At 41.9% G+C, this 18,628-nt stretch overlaps 1 protein-coding gene across 1 annotated transcript in view; it reads right to left on the bottom strand.

Annotated features, from left to right (window-relative positions):
* Nucleotides 1-3,797: 3,797 nt before the first annotated feature.
* Nucleotides 3,798-18,628, bottom strand: part of LOC141917814 (SET-binding protein-like) — a 353,444-nt gene continuing 338,613 nt past the window's right edge. The window contains exon 6 of the mRNA XM_074811386.1: nt 3,798-9,286. Within this exon, the coding sequence (XP_074667487.1) occupies nt 8,730-9,286 (557 nt within the window). The 3' untranslated portion in view covers nt 3,798-8,729. The remainder of the gene's footprint in view (nt 9,287-18,628) is intronic.

Here is an 18,628-nt window from a genome sequence, read left to right as displayed (position 1 = left end):
TGTCATAATGAAATGACTTTTTATTATGACTTAATTGTTATAATGAAATGAGTACTGTGTCTAGCTCTGGGGCCTCCAACATAAGAAGGACATGGACCTGTTGAAGCAAGTCCAGAGGAAGGCCACGAAGATGATCAGGGGGCTGGAGCACCTCCCCTATGAGGACAGGCTGAGAGAGTTGGGGTTGTTCAGCCTGGAGAAGAGAAGGCTCTGGGGAGACCTTATAGCAGCCTTCTAGTACTTAAAGGGGGCTACAGGAAAGGTGGGGAGGGACTCCTGATCAGGGAGTGTAGTGATAGGACAAGGGGTAACCATTTTAAACTGAAAGAGGATAGATTTAGATTAGATATAAGGAAGAAATTCTTTACTGTGAGGGTGGTGAGGCACCAGAGCAGGTTGCCCAGAGAGGCTGTGAATGCCTGGAATTGTTCAAGGCCAGGTTGGACGGGGCTTTGAGCAACCTGGTCTAGTGGAAGGTGTCCCTGCCCATGGCAGGGGGTTGGAACTAGATGGTCTTTAAGGTCACTTTCAACCCTAACCATTCTAAGATTCTATGACTTATGATTGCAGTAACATTCTGTTAAACTCATCTTACAACTCCTGTGGTGCTTTCACAACAGATATTCCTGAAGCTCACAGTAAAAAATGCATAGATTGTTTGATACACCACACTTCACTGTGATTTCTATACTTTTTATTAGCTCTGAAACCTCTATGCTAGTGCACTAGTGATGTGGTTCATTAATTGCCTGCAAAAGGCCAAACATCTATTTTTTTAGGTTGACATCTATACTTCCCTTTGCTTTCTAGAACTTACCAGATGGTATGTCCTGAAGGGCTTTGAGTAGGGTCCTGTCATTGATCCCCTCAAAGTCACTGAAAAATTTTTCTACTTAGTAACAGTAGAATTGTTCTAAAATTATGTGCATGCTTTGTGTTACAGAATAGCAAATAATTCTGTCATGAGCTCATACAACTTGCATACAAGTTGCAGGCATCTGCACCAACTAAACTTTCCTTGACAAAAAATCAACATATGAGATAGCTCTGGAGTCTGGTGGGAAATGGTACCATTAGGGAGAGTGAGGCTAAGGTTGAGGCTTGTCTCTGACAGCTGAGGATGAGTTAAGGTCACCTTGGTCAACCTCCTTATCCCAGGGGACATGAACAACCTCCACTATCAAAAGTGAATTAAGATCATACTTTGACCCAAGGGATAGTATTCACCTCCTCATCCGTACCTTGAGGGTGCATTGTGAAATTCCCTCCTAAGTTCAAACTCCAATAATATGGAGGATGACCAAAGAAGGTTTGAACAGAGCTTTACCACTTCTATGAGCAAAGGATGCTCAGAAAAAAAGGAGGATAATCAGAAAAGAACATTATTTTTGATGACAGTTGTTTCCAAGACACTTGGTGTTTTCATTATTTTCAAGTATTTCTGGGCAGAGATTAATTAATGGAAGAATTCTAAGTAAATTTGGAAAACACTGAACTCATGCAAAATGAGACAAGAGAACAATATCTCATTAAACAAAGAGTACCTAAAAAAAATTACAACCTACCAGAGCTTGTGTATTTCCTAAACTTTGTTTCTTTGACTTTCAAAGCTTTTTCTCAAAGATGGTTTAATCCATAGGAGCAAACAGTGATGGAGTAGTTACCATGGATGAAACAGTTACAGAGAGATCCTAGCAAGAGCCTGACTACCCTGAGAAAGCAGATAGGGGTTCTGGTCAAAGACTCCTCCCTGTCCAAGAGGAGACTGGTGAGGAGTATGGTGCTTTGACACCATACACGGTGACAGCAGTCTGGTGAAAAAAAAATAGATCAGAGGCAAGAAAGCATGAAAACCTCACAGATGGAGTCCCTCATGCCCTGTCCCCCTCCAATAACAGAAACCCAACATCCTCAAGTCTCACTCCCCAACAGCTGCTCTCCCAGCCTTGATTCATCATGTCTGTAAGGTGATACCACGAAAGTACAACAGAGCTCAGTGGTGGCGGGAGGTAAAGCTCAGAAAAGAACTGTCAGGAGGAGAGATCAGTCCTGCGATACTACAGCAGCAAGCATGAAATTTGACAGTTCACAGATGCTTCCAAGGGAGTCTTACGGCAGGCCTTTTACCAAAATGTGGTTAGAGTTTGAGGCCAGTGGCTTATACATAACAGAGCCCGATAAAAACAGTGAGCAAAGATGTCAGTGCTTTACAAACTGTTGTCAAAAGCTGGGGCTATGTATATGTTAGAGAGAAAGAGGAGAAAGAAAAAAGCCCCATCACATTCAAGATCTTTGGAGCAGCTCTACTCCAGTAACATAAAGCAATAGCTGTGAAAACAGCAGTCAGAGCAGTCTTTGCAGTTGGATGAGTTAGTCCCACCAAGCCAACACATCCTGCAAAGCTTCAGAAGGGAAGAACATGAGAGGACACGAAGTTATCTATCCTGCCTGAGCATCGCTGCCTTCTCCAGTGTACTGGGTCTGGCTGAGCCGGAATTGGTTTTCCCCTGTAGCAGCCCTCATGGTGCTGTGTTTTATGCTGGGAGCTGGCAGGGTGTTGATAGCACACTGGTGTTGTGGCTACTGCTGAGTAGTGCTTACACAGCACCAAGGCTCTTTCTGACATTTCCCCTCCACAGTGGGACGGGGTGGGCAAGATCTTGGGAGGGGACACAACCAGGACAGCTGACCCCAACTGACCAAAGGGATATTCCAGACCATATGACGTCTGCTCAGTATAAAGCTGGGAGAAAGGAGGAAGGGGGTGGGGTCACCCTTGGTCCTCCGAGGCAACCACTACGCGTATTGGAGCCCTGCTTCCTGAGAAGGCCCGACATCGCCTGTTCATGGGAAGTAGAGAATAAATCTGTTTTCTTTTTGCTTCCGTGCACGGACCTTTGCTTAGCTTTGCTTATATTAAAACTGCTGTTGTTTTACCCACAAGGGTTGGTTTTTTTTCCTATCTTATTTTCTTTCCCCTCTTTACCCTGTTGAGAAAAAAAGGGGGAAGGGGGGGAAGTGATAGAGCAACTTGGTGGGTACCTGGCATTTAGCCAAGGTCAAACCACCACATCCAGGAAACAAGATTTAATTTCCATGCAGAGGTTGTTGAGCCATCGGGGAAGGTGGTGGATCCTCTCTGAGAAGGAGGAAAAAGATGAAATCTGATGTTGCTGCAGAGGAACTTGTAGATGTTGAGGCTGACTGTATAATGGCAGCTGACCACTCTCAGCAGCAACTTGGAAAAGAAACTTAAAACCATGCTGCAACCATCTCCTGGTCCCATAGTCACAGCATGAGATTTCACAGAATGGAAAATACCCTTTGGCCTACAGCCCTTCATCTCTGATGCTCAGCGAGGAGAGGGTTGGCTCCTGTCACCCCCTCATCCATAACCCAGCCCCTGGAACTCCCTTCTCTGCAGTGACCTGGAGAGGGACACTCCATCTGCTTAGAGAGTAGAAATCCCACCTGGGTGGCGAGTACTACTGTATTGGTGCCTGGGGATACAATTTGGACCAGAGATGTTTCTGTTCTTTTGGTGATATGCACAGCCTCAAAGTGTGAATCCCCCTTTTGTCCATGGGGCCCATGGCATAGTCCATTTTTAATTTTAAGTATATTCTGGGAAAAATAAAAAAAATGAAGAAAAGAAAAAAGAACAGAACCAAAGCACGTTTTTCTCCATTACCATAAAGAGGGCTTGTGAATGCATGGTATTAGTATCCCAAAAGCTATTAAACTCCTTAGTGATGGGAAACAGATGGAAAATAAGACAAAAGAATTCACAACTCATGTTAGACTGAATTGAATTCCTTTAATTTCACACAATGAATAACATATGAATAGGATTAACTTTTTTTTTTTTTTTTTTTTTTTTAGTTAAGTGCTCTATACTGTGCTAACCTGATTTGGTAGCAAAAAGACTAAGCTTTGTTTTAGAAAAAAATGTTTAAAAACCAACATCTAAGATCATGAAGGAGCATGACATTAAAGCATGCCAGATGTATCTAAGCCTCAAAGAACAAGTCCATATCCATTTTTAAATGTACAAAAATGCTTCATGAGTAAAAACTGTTACAAAAAGAACATTTCAAACAATGTACAAGGGTTTTTTCTTGCCTCTATATTCAATAAAATACAAATACATTTTTTTGCTCTAAAATATGTTTACATACAATCAAATTAGAACATGCAAATTACACTTTAAAAAAGGCTTTTAAAAACCACTTATGAATACAAACTAAAAATTATCCAGCACGACTTATAGAACAATCTTGTGCCCCATTTGTTTGATTTTTTAAAATTTTTTTTGAAATACAGTATATACATATTTAATACTTCATGTGCATTTATTATTTAAGAAATAGTTTAAAAAAATAAAGAAAAAGTAAAACAAACCAACATGGGATTGAACTGCTTCCCCATGTTGTCCAATTGGCAGCTTTTTTAATGTTTTTACTTTTTTTTTTTCTTTTTCTACGTAGTGTTTTATACAACCTAGGCAGGCATCTTAAGGAGATCTCAAATATGTGTCCTTTGTTGAAAAGTGCTTCTAATTATCTCAGAACTGCTGCACTCCAGTTTTTGGATGATATGGAAGGAAGAGGCATTGCAAGGGCATGATGTTTGTTTTCTCAATTCAGAAAATCATCCTGGTTTTTTTTTTCCTGTTTTCTGTCTTTTTTTTGTTGTTCTTTTTACTCTGCAGGATGCTACTTAAATGTATTTAAGTGCAGTCCTGAATCAGGGCCTGTGAAAGTAAGAGTTGGAGAAATCCTTGTGTATGGAACAGCAATTCCTGTTTATTCGTCGAATTGCTGTAACGCTCAGAAGCCCCAGTGATGAGCCAGCACCTCATTACACCAGGCTACCCAAAAAATGTAAAAACACAAACAGACTATTCTACATGAATGGTCCAAAGCATTGCTGTCAAGTGGAGAGTCATGGGCCATGCTGTAGGATACCCTAGTAGCTGATAACTGTTTATCACTCACTTTGTTTGTTTTGGTTTTTTTTTTTTTACAGTTACCCAAAAACATACAAAGTGCTTCACAGAAAATTTAATATTAAAGGGCTCAAGAAACTGGCAGTATGAAGCTCTTGGAGACACAAGTGGTTGGTTATTTTTCCTCTCTCCCCGCAAGCTTGTCCCCATTCCTGGTTTTATGCTGGGTTGAGGAATACAAGACCCACAGAGAGGATGCAAACCCATGGTCTCATTTCATATGGCTCACAGCCATGCGATTTTGTTTTGTGTTTTTATTGAAGCATGCTAAGATGTGTGTTAATCTGTGACATAGCGGAGGTGTTTGAAAGGTCTTTTTGGTCTTAATAAGCAAAAGGGCCCTCCACACCCCTTCTTGGAAATGTGTGGAGAGAATTTAGAGAGTTCCTCAGTAAATCTTCCTAGTGGTAGGGGAAAAAAACCTCAAAAAGCTCATTACTGGAATATTGTTGGGTAATAAACTGCAGGAGTGGGATTTTAGCTTTAAGCCCTAAAACTAAATCCTTTATGAACTGCATGTAGTACATCGCCTTATAATATTATTCTGTCAGCAACTTGCTTATCATATTTATAGACTATGCAATGTGCAGAACACAAATTCTGAGTGCCATCTAACAGTATTTTCAGCCTGCTTTCATACAAATTAACAAGCTAATCTTCCTGCCAGCCAGGACCAGCTGCACTGGGCCGTTGTTTGGACAAATGGCCAAGGCTGTACCAGAGCATCGTGCTCTACCAGCCCCTTCTTGCAGCAAAAAAACAAACCCTGGGCATCTGAATAGAGCCCATCCAATGCTGACAGCTTGCAGCTACCAAGTCTTGAACGCTACCCTTAGTTTCTCTAGGACCAAAAGGACCTTCTAACTTTTTTGCTCATTGAAGGGCATGTGCGGCTGTACACTGAGTGGACACTCTCCTTAAGCACTGTGTCTCTAGCAACATTTTGGATAGTACTTTTTGGAAGGATAAGAGCATTTTTTTCCTGAAGCTCAGGAGCATAGGAAGCAGCAGCCATTCAGTGATCCTTCCCTGGGGGGTTACATCCCAGTACATCCAGAAAGGTCCAGCCCAAATCTAGCCCTTATCGGCACTTGGTAAGGTCTGACACATATTGAAGCCACAATGGGAGTTCAGTGACAGAATTTGGTCCTTTCAGACCTTTGCTTCACTCTCTACAAATTGAAATGTCCTTCAATGCTAATAAAGAGATCACTGAAGATAAAACTAAGGATAAATTGTTGTCTGGCTTAATTTCAGCTTATAGGCTATCTGGAATACCAAACTTACAGTTTTTCTTGAATTTTAAGCAACACTGTCACCTACTTTCAGGCCCAAAGGAGAGATGGAAAAAAAGGATTTCTGAATCAATTAAACCTCAGTCCAATGCTTTTTAAGGAAGAAGGGAGGATCTCGAGGAGGCTTAAGAATTTTTTTCTGCAGGCCTACCATTTCAGTCAATAACACTGTGCTAATTCAGGAGAACTGAAAAGCAAATTTGTTGTAACAGAATGAGCAACTGACCAGTTTATTTCTAAGCTGCTTTAATTGGAAAACAAAAAGCACAAATGAGTATGATGAATGATGCAAAACAAATTGGAAACAAAATTCTGGGATCCCTCTATCCATTTTAAGGAGATAGGATCTCAAGATTTGTTCCAGCCTTTAAAAAAAAAAATCCCCTCTCCCAGCCCCCCAACCCAGTCCAAATTGTAAATTCATGCAGTTTCAATAAGCTAAGGTGCTATCACAAAAGAAAAATCAGTCTCTAAAAATAATGAGCTGTATGTTTGCAGTTGTCCCTTTAACACCATAGTCATGATATGATTTTTGTAAATAAATAACAGAAGAGAAACGCAATATTTTTTGCGGGTATTTTTTTTGTTGGGTTTGTTGGGGGTTTTTTTAGTGTTGTGCTATTTGGAGTTTCCTTGGCAATAAGCCAGTTCAAAGATTTCTCAAAAAAGGGAATAGCAGTTGGCTTGTGAATTATTAAATAATTCCAATCCCCGCTCCCTTGCTAGAATTTTCCCTCACCCCTCCCATTTTAATATCCATCTTGCCATGCCAAGTGTTGCATGTGCTGAAGGACTTTAAAAATAAATTAAATAAAGTTGAAAGTACCTATTTCAGATTTCAACAACTGACTTCTTTTTTAAAAGCATTGTTACTGCAATAGAACAGTTTCACGTTCAAACCTTGTTTTAGTTAAACATTTTAATTGGGCTGTGGAGATGGAGCTTGGGTATTTTACCCAAGTTAAATCAATGACTAACGTACAACTTGAATGAGAAATGTACAATTTGAACTGACCATTTAAAGAGACGATTTGTCACACACAGTTTGCATCCATGCAGACTGAGAGCTTTATAATTACATTATGTACAAAAAATAATTTTTTTTTAGTTTATTAAGGCAACCACAACTTGGAGAACATGTCCAAAGTGGCATTAATACAATTGCAGTGGTGATACCCTTTGAACATTTTTATTTTTATTTTTATTTTCAGATAAGAACACTTATTACTTTGCTTTTTTAAGAAATAATTGCCAAGAAAGAACCTATTTTCCATAGGGTTTTGTTCTCTGTATTTTTAAAACAATCTACTTTATCTATTTTCTTTAAAAGAACATATCAAGGCATTGCTACCCAATGCAAATTATTCAGATCCTGGGTTTCCCATCAATTTCACGGGGAACTGCAGGTAGTAAGATCTGGTAGGTTTGGGCCCTGGTTTTTTACTCTATTTTTTCTGTCCTATTTTGTTCTTCTATTTTTTTTATATTCTTTTTTTTGGTGATTTTGTCCATGTTTACTATAACTCTATTCCCCAGAAGTGTCTTGCTGTTGTCTACTCATATGTACTGAGCAGTAAAACAACTTGGTTGACAGATGACCCCTTTTTCACATGCCATTGAAAACACCAAGTTGCTTCATAGAAACATGCTATCATAACTAAGTATCCATGTACACCTTATTTTAAATGCTGTGATGCTCCCTCATTCCTTGGGATAGCACTCGGAATGAGTGTGCATGCATGCAAGGCTCTACTTTTCTATTGCCCATATTGCAGCTAGTTGCAACTAGGCAAGTAAATGAGAAATATATAGTTCTAGCAGGAGTCAGGCATTTTGGGTTATGCTGCCCCAAAGCCTGGAAGGTATATAAAACTGGAAAAAAAAAAAAAAAAGTCAAACAGATTATAACCAAGATCACAGTTGAGAAAATTACACTTTTTTGGTTTTGGGTTTTTGTTTTGTTTCTTTTTTTTTCTTTTTTACAGTGATTTCTACTATGGTATGGTTACTCTTAGTTTCACCTGGCCCGCCAAACAGAATTGGAATTGAGCATGCAGCCCTAGTGACAATGTCCAGCTCTCTGCGAGGATGACCTCCCGCCTCCAGATATGGTATGAGAACAGCAATGCTGAGATGCTGATTAGTTTTGGAAACTCTGCAAGGTAGACGCTCTCCCCAACTTTGACACACACCCTCTGCCCCCCTTACCCCCCACGTTTCACGCACCCTTTCCCCCTCTTTCCTGGGGGGGCTGGGCTCAAAGTGATGAAGAGGAAGATGCGAACCCCGGCTGGCACGGCTCTCCGTGATGGAGGGACGAGTGAGTCTGGTGCTGCTGCAGGGGCAAAGTGGACCTCACACCTCCAGTCCCTCAGTCCCAGCGTGTCCTGCTACTGGCACCTGACATCCAACGCGGTGCGCTGGCCTTAGGGAAGGCCTTTGCTTTTGCTCCCTCTGCCTTTCCGGTGCTGCTTCACTTTCACGTCCTCCTCTTCCTCCTGCGGGGACTTGCTTTTCCTTTTCCCAACCCGGGTTTTCCGGGGTGGAGGGAGAGGGGGTGGAGGGAGGGGAGGAGGGAGAGGAGGTGGTGGAAGTGGCATTTCTCGAGCCATGTGTATGACAGCCTCGATGGTGGCCATGATTGTATCTTGAGTGGCTGCTTGCTCCAATATCAAAGGGTTGAGTGTCAGTCTCTGACCTCTTTTGCTGGGAAGGTCAATGCATTTTTCCAGAATAGGCATTTGGTCTCTGGAGTCTTCATTGAAGGAAAGGGGTTGCTTCCGAGGACGCCCCCTGCGCTTCTTGACGAAGTTATTGCCTGTCTTTGATTGTCTCTGCAGCCGCTTGGCTTTCAGGATCTTGTTCACATGATCCAGGTTCTTCTTCGTGGACAGGATCTTGGTGTAGTTGCACATCTTGCGCACCTCGCACTGAATTGCTTCAATTTCATGGCGCTTGAACCTTTTTTTCAGTGGTGGGCTGGCTGTTGAGAGACAAGGAGAGAAACGGGTAGGTCAAACAACAGTGAATGGAAATTCTCCTTTGCCTGCTTTCAGCATCATGAAGACTAGATGCTTTCAAGGCCAGTAGGCTGAATATGACTACTGAAAAAGCGATGGCTGTGAGAAAGGACTCTGCATAGAAAAGCAACTAAAAGAAAGTTAAAAGATTATTTATTGAAGTCCCAGAAGAACTGCTGTTATCTCCTTTTTTATTGTCCTAGATGAAAACACAACTTGAATATTAAGCAGTCTTCAGAGATTTCTCTCCCTCTCTTCCCTCTTCTAAAGCAGCAAAGCTTTTCTACAGCAATGTTTTACCATGGGTTTGCTTCATTCTCATTTTTAAACCTCTAGTGGGAGGGAAGGAAGGGCTGCTTAGCACATCTGTCATATTGGCCCACTGTAACTACTAAACTTTCTATACCCTAAAGCTATACTCCTGATGTCTTCACTCCGGCCTTTAATTCTTGCCATAGATGTCAGTTAGTATGAAAAGTGTTTGTTACTGAAACTAGTGTGCACAGACAAGCTGTGTGGGTGTACCGGGTCTGGCTGAGCCAGAATTGGTTTTCCCCTGTAGCAGCCCTCATGGTGCTGTGTTTTATGCTGGGAGCTGGCAGGGTGTTGATAGCACACTGGTGTTGTGGCTACTGCTGAGTAGTGCTTACACAGCACCAAGGCTCTTTCCGACATTTCCCCCCCACAGTGGGACGGGGTGGGCAAGATCTTGGGAGGGGACACAACCAGGACAGCTGACCCGAACTGACCAAAGGGATATTCCAGACCATATGACGTCTGCTCAGTATAAAGCTGGGAGAAAGGAGGAAGGGGGTGGGGTCACCCTTGGTCCTCTGAGGCAACCACTACGCGTATTGGAGCCCTGCTTCCTGAGAAGGCCCGACATCGCCTGTTAATGGGAAGTAGAGAATAAATCTGTTTCTTTTTTGTGCTTCTGCGTGTGGACCTTTGCTTCGCTTTGCTTATATTAAAACTGCTTTTGTTTTACCCACAAGAGTTGTTTTTTTTTCCTATCTTATTTTCTTTCCCGACTTTGCCCTGTTGAGAAAAAAAAGGAGAAGGGGAAGGGGGGGGAAGTGATAGAGCGACTTGGTGGGTACCTGGCATTTAGCCAAGGTCAAACCACCACAGTGGGTCACTTCACCTGTGGCAAATTCATTACCCCTGCCTGGGTTTCTTTACTATCGTCCCTGCTGATACTAGCTGAAACTACGCAGTCATATAATTGACTTTAATGGCCCCCGAAGTAAAGTTACTCCTGGTTCAGATCACTTACTTCAGATCTGAATGAAGTCCAATGTAGTGAAGTCTCTTGCCAAGATCACGTTGTGAGTCATTGTCAGAACTGGAAAGAGTACCCAGCATTTCTTGGCTCCTGGTCGTTTGCTTAGGACACGAGACCTTGCTTATTTTTCTTAAATGGTCTCATTGTCCTTTACTGAACATGGCATCTGTTCAGAGTTCAAGATTTGCATGCAGATTAAAAGTAACTACCCCTTTGTGAGAGAAACAGAATGTATTCATTCTGCTATTGCAATAACTAGTGCTCCCTTTCACTCCTAACATATCTATTCTGCGCTGCTGGAAAAGAAATGATGGAGTTCATAATTTCTTTTCAGTAAAGAATAAAACATCCCACTAAATTAACCTCAGCCCACATCTACTTGCAAACTTAATTTACACCTGACTGTCAAGAAAGCATTTGGGTTTGAAATCCTTGAAGTTTCCAGGGCAGCCAAGATTCTGAGAAATGTTCATTTTGGGTTATCACTCCCTTCATGGCTAACAGGTTAATCTTCTAGTGGTAATTTAAATAAAGTTGCTATTGTAGCATTTTCTGTAGATAACCAGGAGCCATCAAGTGGTAGAATCTCCTCTTGCTTGCTATGGGCTATGACAGATTCAGCATACAAACCTCACTCACTGGCCTCCCCTCTTGGAGAACATAAATTATTGGCTCTTATACCCCTATGTTGCTTGGATTCAGCAAAGATCTTGTATAAACAAACCCAAGTTACAATGCAAGAAGTAGGAGTGAGTCATAAACAAAACACAGACATATGGTCTCTTATAAATAAAGACCTGGATGGCCAACTTTCCAAACTCTGGTTTTCATTAATTACAAAACAAAATACATTTTCCATATGTAACCCACTCCCCACACCAAAAAGAAAAATAAAACCCACTTGCAGTTTGTGATTCACAGTGGACAAAAGTAAAGAGGAATGCAGTCATTTTGGTACCAAAGAAAAAGAGAAAGGAAATGAAATATCCAAGTTGCTCAGGAGAAGCTAATTAGTTGCACAAAATTCCTCTCAAGTAGGTCACCCCTAAAAAGTGTGGATGTAAGAGCCCTAAGGGCAAGTGGCAGTGAGGTATTTCTCAGTTATCTGATCAAAAAAAGGTTAATTCCCTGTCACACAAAATGATTACTCTCATCTGGCCTCACTGGTGATTGACATCTGACAATGTCAGAAGGAACCTAAAATTGCATTGAGTTCCCATGTTAGAAACAGAGGTCATCCTCTATACAGACAAGATCTCCATTGACTGCAATGGGGTGGTAATACTAAGCTGCAGAAACAACCGACTACAGATAAATCTCGGTAAAGACATAAAATCTTTGCAGATACTTGGCTAATGCTTTATTTCAAATTTGTTTCCTGTCCTTTGGCTTACTTCCTTTCCAATGAAAGTTCAGAGTAATGCCAAATTTCCTGGTTTCACCATAAAACTTGCAATTTTTCCTGTATTTCTGCTAAATTTCCCATCTTCAAGATTTCCATCATCAACTGAAAAATTTCATCTTTACTTTCTGGAAAAAAATTGCATCTTGAATATGGGAATTTTAAAAAAAAAGTCTTGAAAATGTGCCCTGACAATAGCAATAAAAGGCAAAAGGTGGACAGCAAATATGAAGAGTGTGCCAAATGTTTGATTTCTTAAATCTCCTGACCTGAAGCTACTCTCAGGATCTGGGAGGGACTCAAAGGAGTCAAATGCTTAGGGCTGGAAATACTGGGACAATTCTTCTGACACCCTGATACTGCATAAGGAAGGTGCAGGTCTCCTGTCCATCCTGCCACATCCAATGGGTGCCTTAGGCAAAGAGATCCAGGTCACCCAGGCTGAGTGTCCTGAGTGAAGCCTGATGGTGAGTAGACAGTGCCTGAGTGGAGCAAAGGTAGGCATCTGCTTTCTGTCAAACTGCCTAGTTCTTCAGAACTAACTGATATGCATTTATGGGTAGAGATCTACACTTACATGTAAATCTATAAGCTGAACACCACCCTCAGTGTCTTCCTTCACGTTGTTTAGATACTTTTTTGCCTTCCTAAAACTTCGCAAGCTGACAGTCCATTTCCTTTTGGACTGAAACTCATTTTCTCATTTAGAAAAAAAAACTTCTGTGCTGTCCTATGCTGGCTTACTGCACTGCATTAATTTTTCTTTTGTAAATACTTCAGGGTGTTTATGACTTTCTCAGGAAGCTTGTTAGAAGCTACTAATAATGCTTTTGGTTTTCTTCCTAGGAAGCCTCTGAACTTGCAAGCTCTAGAAAATATTTGAGTTGTGTTACATAGTCTGCCAATAGTCAGAATGCATCTACTGAATAAGTAATATGCTTTCAGGTCAGGCTTTTTAAAGGTGATTTTGGGAAGCTCAATATTATTTTGACTATTAAGAGTCAGGGACATCTAATTCTACATTTGATGTAGGGAGACTATGTGTAAAAGAGTCTGATGGGTCTGCAGGGAGAGGATTTGATGAGGTGTGCATATGACAAAATATCAGGGAGATCTGCCAAAATAAACCACTATTGAAGTGAGAGCTGTTAGGTGTTATCAACTCATCTGGAAGCTCTTGGTGAGCAATCTTGGATATAAAATATTTTCCTATATTGCCATGTGATATACTGCTTTGCTGAAAACCAAACCTAAGTACTAATCTTTTTCATTTTATCCAGACAAATCCTGCCTAACCCTGGACCCAAGTTAGGCCTTGTTGTTCTCTTCCTGCATATACTTTGCCATTTGCATGTGGAAATCTTGCTTTGGGAGGAAGACTTTGGTCTTGCTTTATCTGGTGGAATTAATCTAGAAGGGGTGGAAGAGGAGGTGGGGAATAGTAACACTGTGTCTGCACACAGGCATATGAAAAAGGGAATATGCTCCTACAGAGATGATACAACATGGTGGCAACCTGCAGGTGCTAGGGATGCATGGGGGACATTTTTTTGCCTGGGCAGAGTTATCTCCCTACACTTCCCCAGGCTGCATGGCCACGCACTGCCTCTGTGAAGACCTGAAGCTATTTGGCAAAATCCAGCCCAAAGTGAAGAGAAACTAGAAATATTTGATGCAGCACAGGCACTTGTACTTTTCCTTTATCCTTTTCCCACTCTCCAAACAACCTTACCTAGCTGCCCCAAACAAGCAAGAACCAATGTTAGTCTTAAACCACAGCTTTACACATTTAAAATAAGACACATGGAGACCCGGTGTTTCTACCCTCCCTGGGGTACACAGATGAAGTCTGTCTCACAAAGACAAATTGAAACGGCCAGAGGCCATGCTGAGAAGTCATGCAGGATTGATATGATGATGGAAATAGCTTCTGAGGAAAAGAGAGAAATCTGCACCAAAAATATACATTTTCAAGGGTAGCTTAGAGTAGGCTGGAGGACCCACTCCAGCACAGTGGTGTTGAACAAGGAGGTGAGCCCAGGTAGATCAGACTCCTTGGAAGTTCTCCATCGGTCCCCTAACTTTATTCTGGATGGCTTTGTTATATCTGCAGCACTAAAATCCTTCTTACTGCCTCATTCTCCATCCCTTCAGAGTTGCCTGAGGCCACTTGCAAGAACATGGCATAGAGAAGACTGTTTGCTCAACAGCTGGACTCAGTTTGTCGACTTGGTTTGAATGAAGGAATTTTCAAAGAGCTCCCTATTAATTACAGGAAATCCATAGCACTGTCCTGTTTTCCCATTAACACAATTTCTTTCAGTTTTCAACTAAAATATTTCAACATCTGGGCTACAGATAAACCAACAATTTAATTAGACTTCTGAAAATGGAAAGAATAAACTGTGCAGTCAAGCATACACTTTCATCTTGAAAGTGATCATAAAATATTTGTGTGCTTTCATTCTCCGCTGCATTAAAAATCTGTCCTTAGTTTACATACAGGAAAGTATTAAATACTAAACAGAGAATTCTGATTTTTAAATATAAATATTTATCTTTATAGAGGCTACTTTACAGCATGGAACCCTTGTTTTCACTATTTATTCAGGAAATGAGAGGAAAATCAAAAGGAGTGCACTGAAACAGCACTTTCACTGAATAATTAAATATGTAATCATTCCATAACTCAGTGATACTGTAAGGGAAAGAATGTTGTTTTCGCATAATAAGCCTGATGGGAAGGGCAGGAGCGATTCACCAAAGCAATCAACAAGAGCAATTCACAACCATTGAAATCCCTGGCCTAGGGCTAGAAGGCAAGTGGTCTTTTTGTCAACTGTGATGACCCAGTACTTGGAACTGGCTTTAGATGGATGCAGATACCGAAAGACTTGGGGCGAACTTTTCCATCTTAGTAGGCTTGCGTGATGAGCTCATGCATATTAACTTCTCCGCCCTGGAGAAAGCCAAGGTTCATTTCCATGGACATGCGATGTATGAACACATACATGAAGGGGCGTATCGGTAGGCGGTTCGGGAAGTCTGTACACCCTGTAGTACTCAGCCAATGAGGAATCAGGGGAGGGAACTGGCGGTTGGGAGAAAGGGATATAAACCATTGCATGATGGCTGGTAGGCGCGTCCACTTGATGGGGGCGCCCGGTCTTGCAAGAACGTAATAAAGAGTGCTTCACACCACATCCTGTCTGAGCTATGGATAATTGGCAGCTGAGCGTTTCTCACAATAAAAATACATTTTTTGTGAATGCGGAATCAAAGTTTTCACAAGACTATGAAACTCCTAATGGCTGCATGTAGGGTAATGTACTGTGGGTTCCCCATTCTCTGGAAATTAAGACACAATGCAAGATTAACTTTTCTATCCATGCCCAAGAAAAGGCATGATGATGCCTGACTGACTTGGCTCAATTTCTGGATGTATAAAGCTATCATCTTTCTGATCTGATTCAGAATAGAAGCACAAAATATAAGTTGATTGAAAAACATGCTATTCTGACTTATTTATTCTGATATATTTTAAATCACTATTCATTGCCCCAGACAATTTCGCATTTGCAAGACAGAATATTATGCTAAAATCACTGAGGTATGCAGAAAGAAATCTCAGCTGCTCCTTAGCTATTCACTGTGTATTTGGTATGTTCATGCAACAGGGATGGGAACATTCAAATAAATTAACAACGGGGCTGAGAAAGGAACCCAAGAGTCTTGCTTTAGACTCCCCTGCTAGACCATACAGGCTGGTGCTACTTGTGTCCTCATTATTGCACAAATGGTGGTGTCGTGGATGAAAATATTAACACGGTGTGAGAGACAAGAAACCAGGCCTGCGAGAAACTAAGAAAACCTGAGAAAGCAAAAGTTGAGGCTGATCGAACGAATGCCTCAAACACTCGCAAGACAAAACTATGAGTCATGGGGTGGATAGTGTTGTGAGAGACTGAAATGTCCTATGACTGTCTCAAAGCTTGCTTGTGTCTGTGCAAACCTCCAAGAGAAGCTGCTGCGGCCTGTGAATTGGTCTGGGGGATGTCGCCCAGAGAAGCAGGAGTGTACTGAAGGATGCACTCCCCCACTTCTTTGTGGTTGCATTGTCCGGACTCTTTAGACAAGCCTCAAAGGGGCAGAGGTGTGCTGAGTTGGCCCCATCCTGTAGCCATTTGTGGCTCTATTGTGTAGGCCAGACCCCATACATGCATGGCTAATGAACTGACAAGAGGCAAACGTTCCTGCCCTGAAGCCAGATGCAACAAAACCTGTGGGACCAGAGAAAAAAAACTAAAGGCGAGCAGATATGTTAATCAGCAGATACATGAACTTAAAAAGGCAGCAGAAAATTTTCTCAGTGTGCATCTACCATCGAAGCCAGATCTGTGTGCACCCACCACCGAAGAACTGAAGACTGAGGACCAATGGGACGCCGCTGCATCCATGGTGGTGACTATTCTTGCAGCCCTATCCCACATCCTTGCTTTATTTCTGTCTTTTCCTTCCATTCTGTCCTATCGCTACCCCTCTTCACTTCTTTAATAATAAAAACCTGTTTTGGGTATACGGCATTTGACCTCGTTTGTGTCTTAATCTCACTCTTGGGATCGTATCGAAACCTCCCCCGACATTGGATCAGGACAAGTGTGAAGGTCGAAGCTGATAAGGCTGCCCCAATAACACAAGATGGGACTGGAGGAGGGAGCCCTGTGGAGACAGGACGGCTCTGCTCTGGTGCACCTGGACAAATTTCAAGGGCCATCTGTCCAGTGAATGACCTTTGCTTCATTATCCACGAAATGCATATTAAAGTTAACACCCCTCAATATGCTAACGAGGGCTAACATGATCATGCTAATTACATCATCCCATGAAACACCTTACCCCTCCCCGTACATGGGATACATAGGTATGTGGGTCGACCTAGGGCACAGACCCAAGGAAAGTGTGTATAAATTAAGGGGTGGGGGGGAAAGAAAGGAAGAAAGGGGGGCCCTGGAGAGTGCAGTGAAGCGAAGAAGACAGATGCCTTCTGGAACCCTTGTCGGCAGGAGCAGCGCAGAAACCCAGACCGGTGATCTGTATTTCCCCAATCCCTCTATCTCCCTCTTTTCCCTTTCCCATTAAGCAATGCAAGGCATATTGTATTGCTTGCCACAACTCGTATATACTTAGCCAACTATCGTGTGTTCAATTAGTACATTGTGGGTAGTTAATAAATGTTTGGACTTGGAGACTTGTTGTCCGCTCCATTGGGGATTTGCGAATCTGAGTCACTTGTCTCCCTCGTCTGAGCGGGACGTGACACATGGTAATGATTTATCAGTAAATCAAGATTTATTAATGACTAACAGCTCTTAATCATTAACCAATTTAAGGATTTACAAAATAATTCAGTAAAATATGTTAAGATTAAAATAGTGACTTAATTACAGATTCGAAAATGACAAGATTCACACTAACTTACAATAAAGTATCCTAAATCAATATATTTATATATGCATATTCATAAACACAATACGTACAAACACACAGACAGACAAAAGCATTTGGATCCAGTGGAATAAGTATGTATCCACACTTGTGAAAATAACTGTGTATACCTAAACACATCAGTAGGTAGAGAGGTGGGTGAAAGCGAAACTAGCCCAAAGTTAAAATTTCCCTCTTCTCACGTTTAGAGTAAATATTCACAATGCATTGGCATTCCTCAACAGGTGATAATTGAGACTCGAGGGGATCGACTTCACCCTACAGCTACCTGAAAGGAGGTTGCAGAGAGCTGGGGATGAGTCTCTTTAACCAAGTAATAAGTGATAGGACAAGAGGTAATGGCCTCAAGTTGCGCCAGGGAAGGTTTAGACTGGATATTAGGAAGTATTTCTTTACAGAACGGGTTGTTAGGCGTTGGAATGGGCTGCCCAGGGCATGGGTGGAGTCCCCATCCCTGGAGGTGTTTAAGAGTCGGGTTGACATAGTGCTTAGGGATATGGTGTAGTTGGGAACTGTCAGTGCTAGGTTAACGGTTGGACTGGATGATCTTCAAGGTCTTTTCCAACCTAGATGATTCTGTGATTCTGTGATTCCGTGATTCTGTTATTGTTCTTTCTCGGCCACGTCCCAGGTATAACAGATGTACCAGGCTGTCAGGAGGTGATGGACTGTTATAACTGTTCCCAAGCGATAGGGAGAGCAGGAGCCAGGCATGCCAAGGGGGTGCCTTAACGCTCTGGTCCTCTGCCATTTGCAGTCCATACCACCCTAGGTTGGTGTGTGGCCCAGGAGGGAGGTTGCAATCACAACAAGCACCGAGCGGCCTAGCAAAGAGGGGGGGGAGGAATTGAACTACCACAATCCACCCCGTGACTAAAGTCAATTTATCTTGTCCATGGAGTGCCTTTTTATTTCATCCACCACAGGTGGTATGTGAATAAAATAGATTTGATATGTCAAGATATGATCATGATAAGAAAGTGTTAGAAAAATTGCAGCCTGTTTATCACATTAGATATGCACATTTGCAGCTACTTCTCCAATCCGGAAGAGCAGTACAAGCACATATTGTTCAGTGCAGTGTCAGAAGGAAGAAGATGGGGAAGAAATAGA

The sequence above is a fragment of the Strix aluco genome, chromosome W, assembly GCF_031877795.1.
Source record: "Strix aluco isolate bStrAlu1 chromosome W, bStrAlu1.hap1, whole genome shotgun sequence".
Classification (NCBI taxonomy): domain Eukaryota; kingdom Metazoa; phylum Chordata; class Aves; order Strigiformes; family Strigidae; genus Strix; species Strix aluco.
This window is presented reverse-complemented; position numbering and strand designations above follow the sequence as displayed.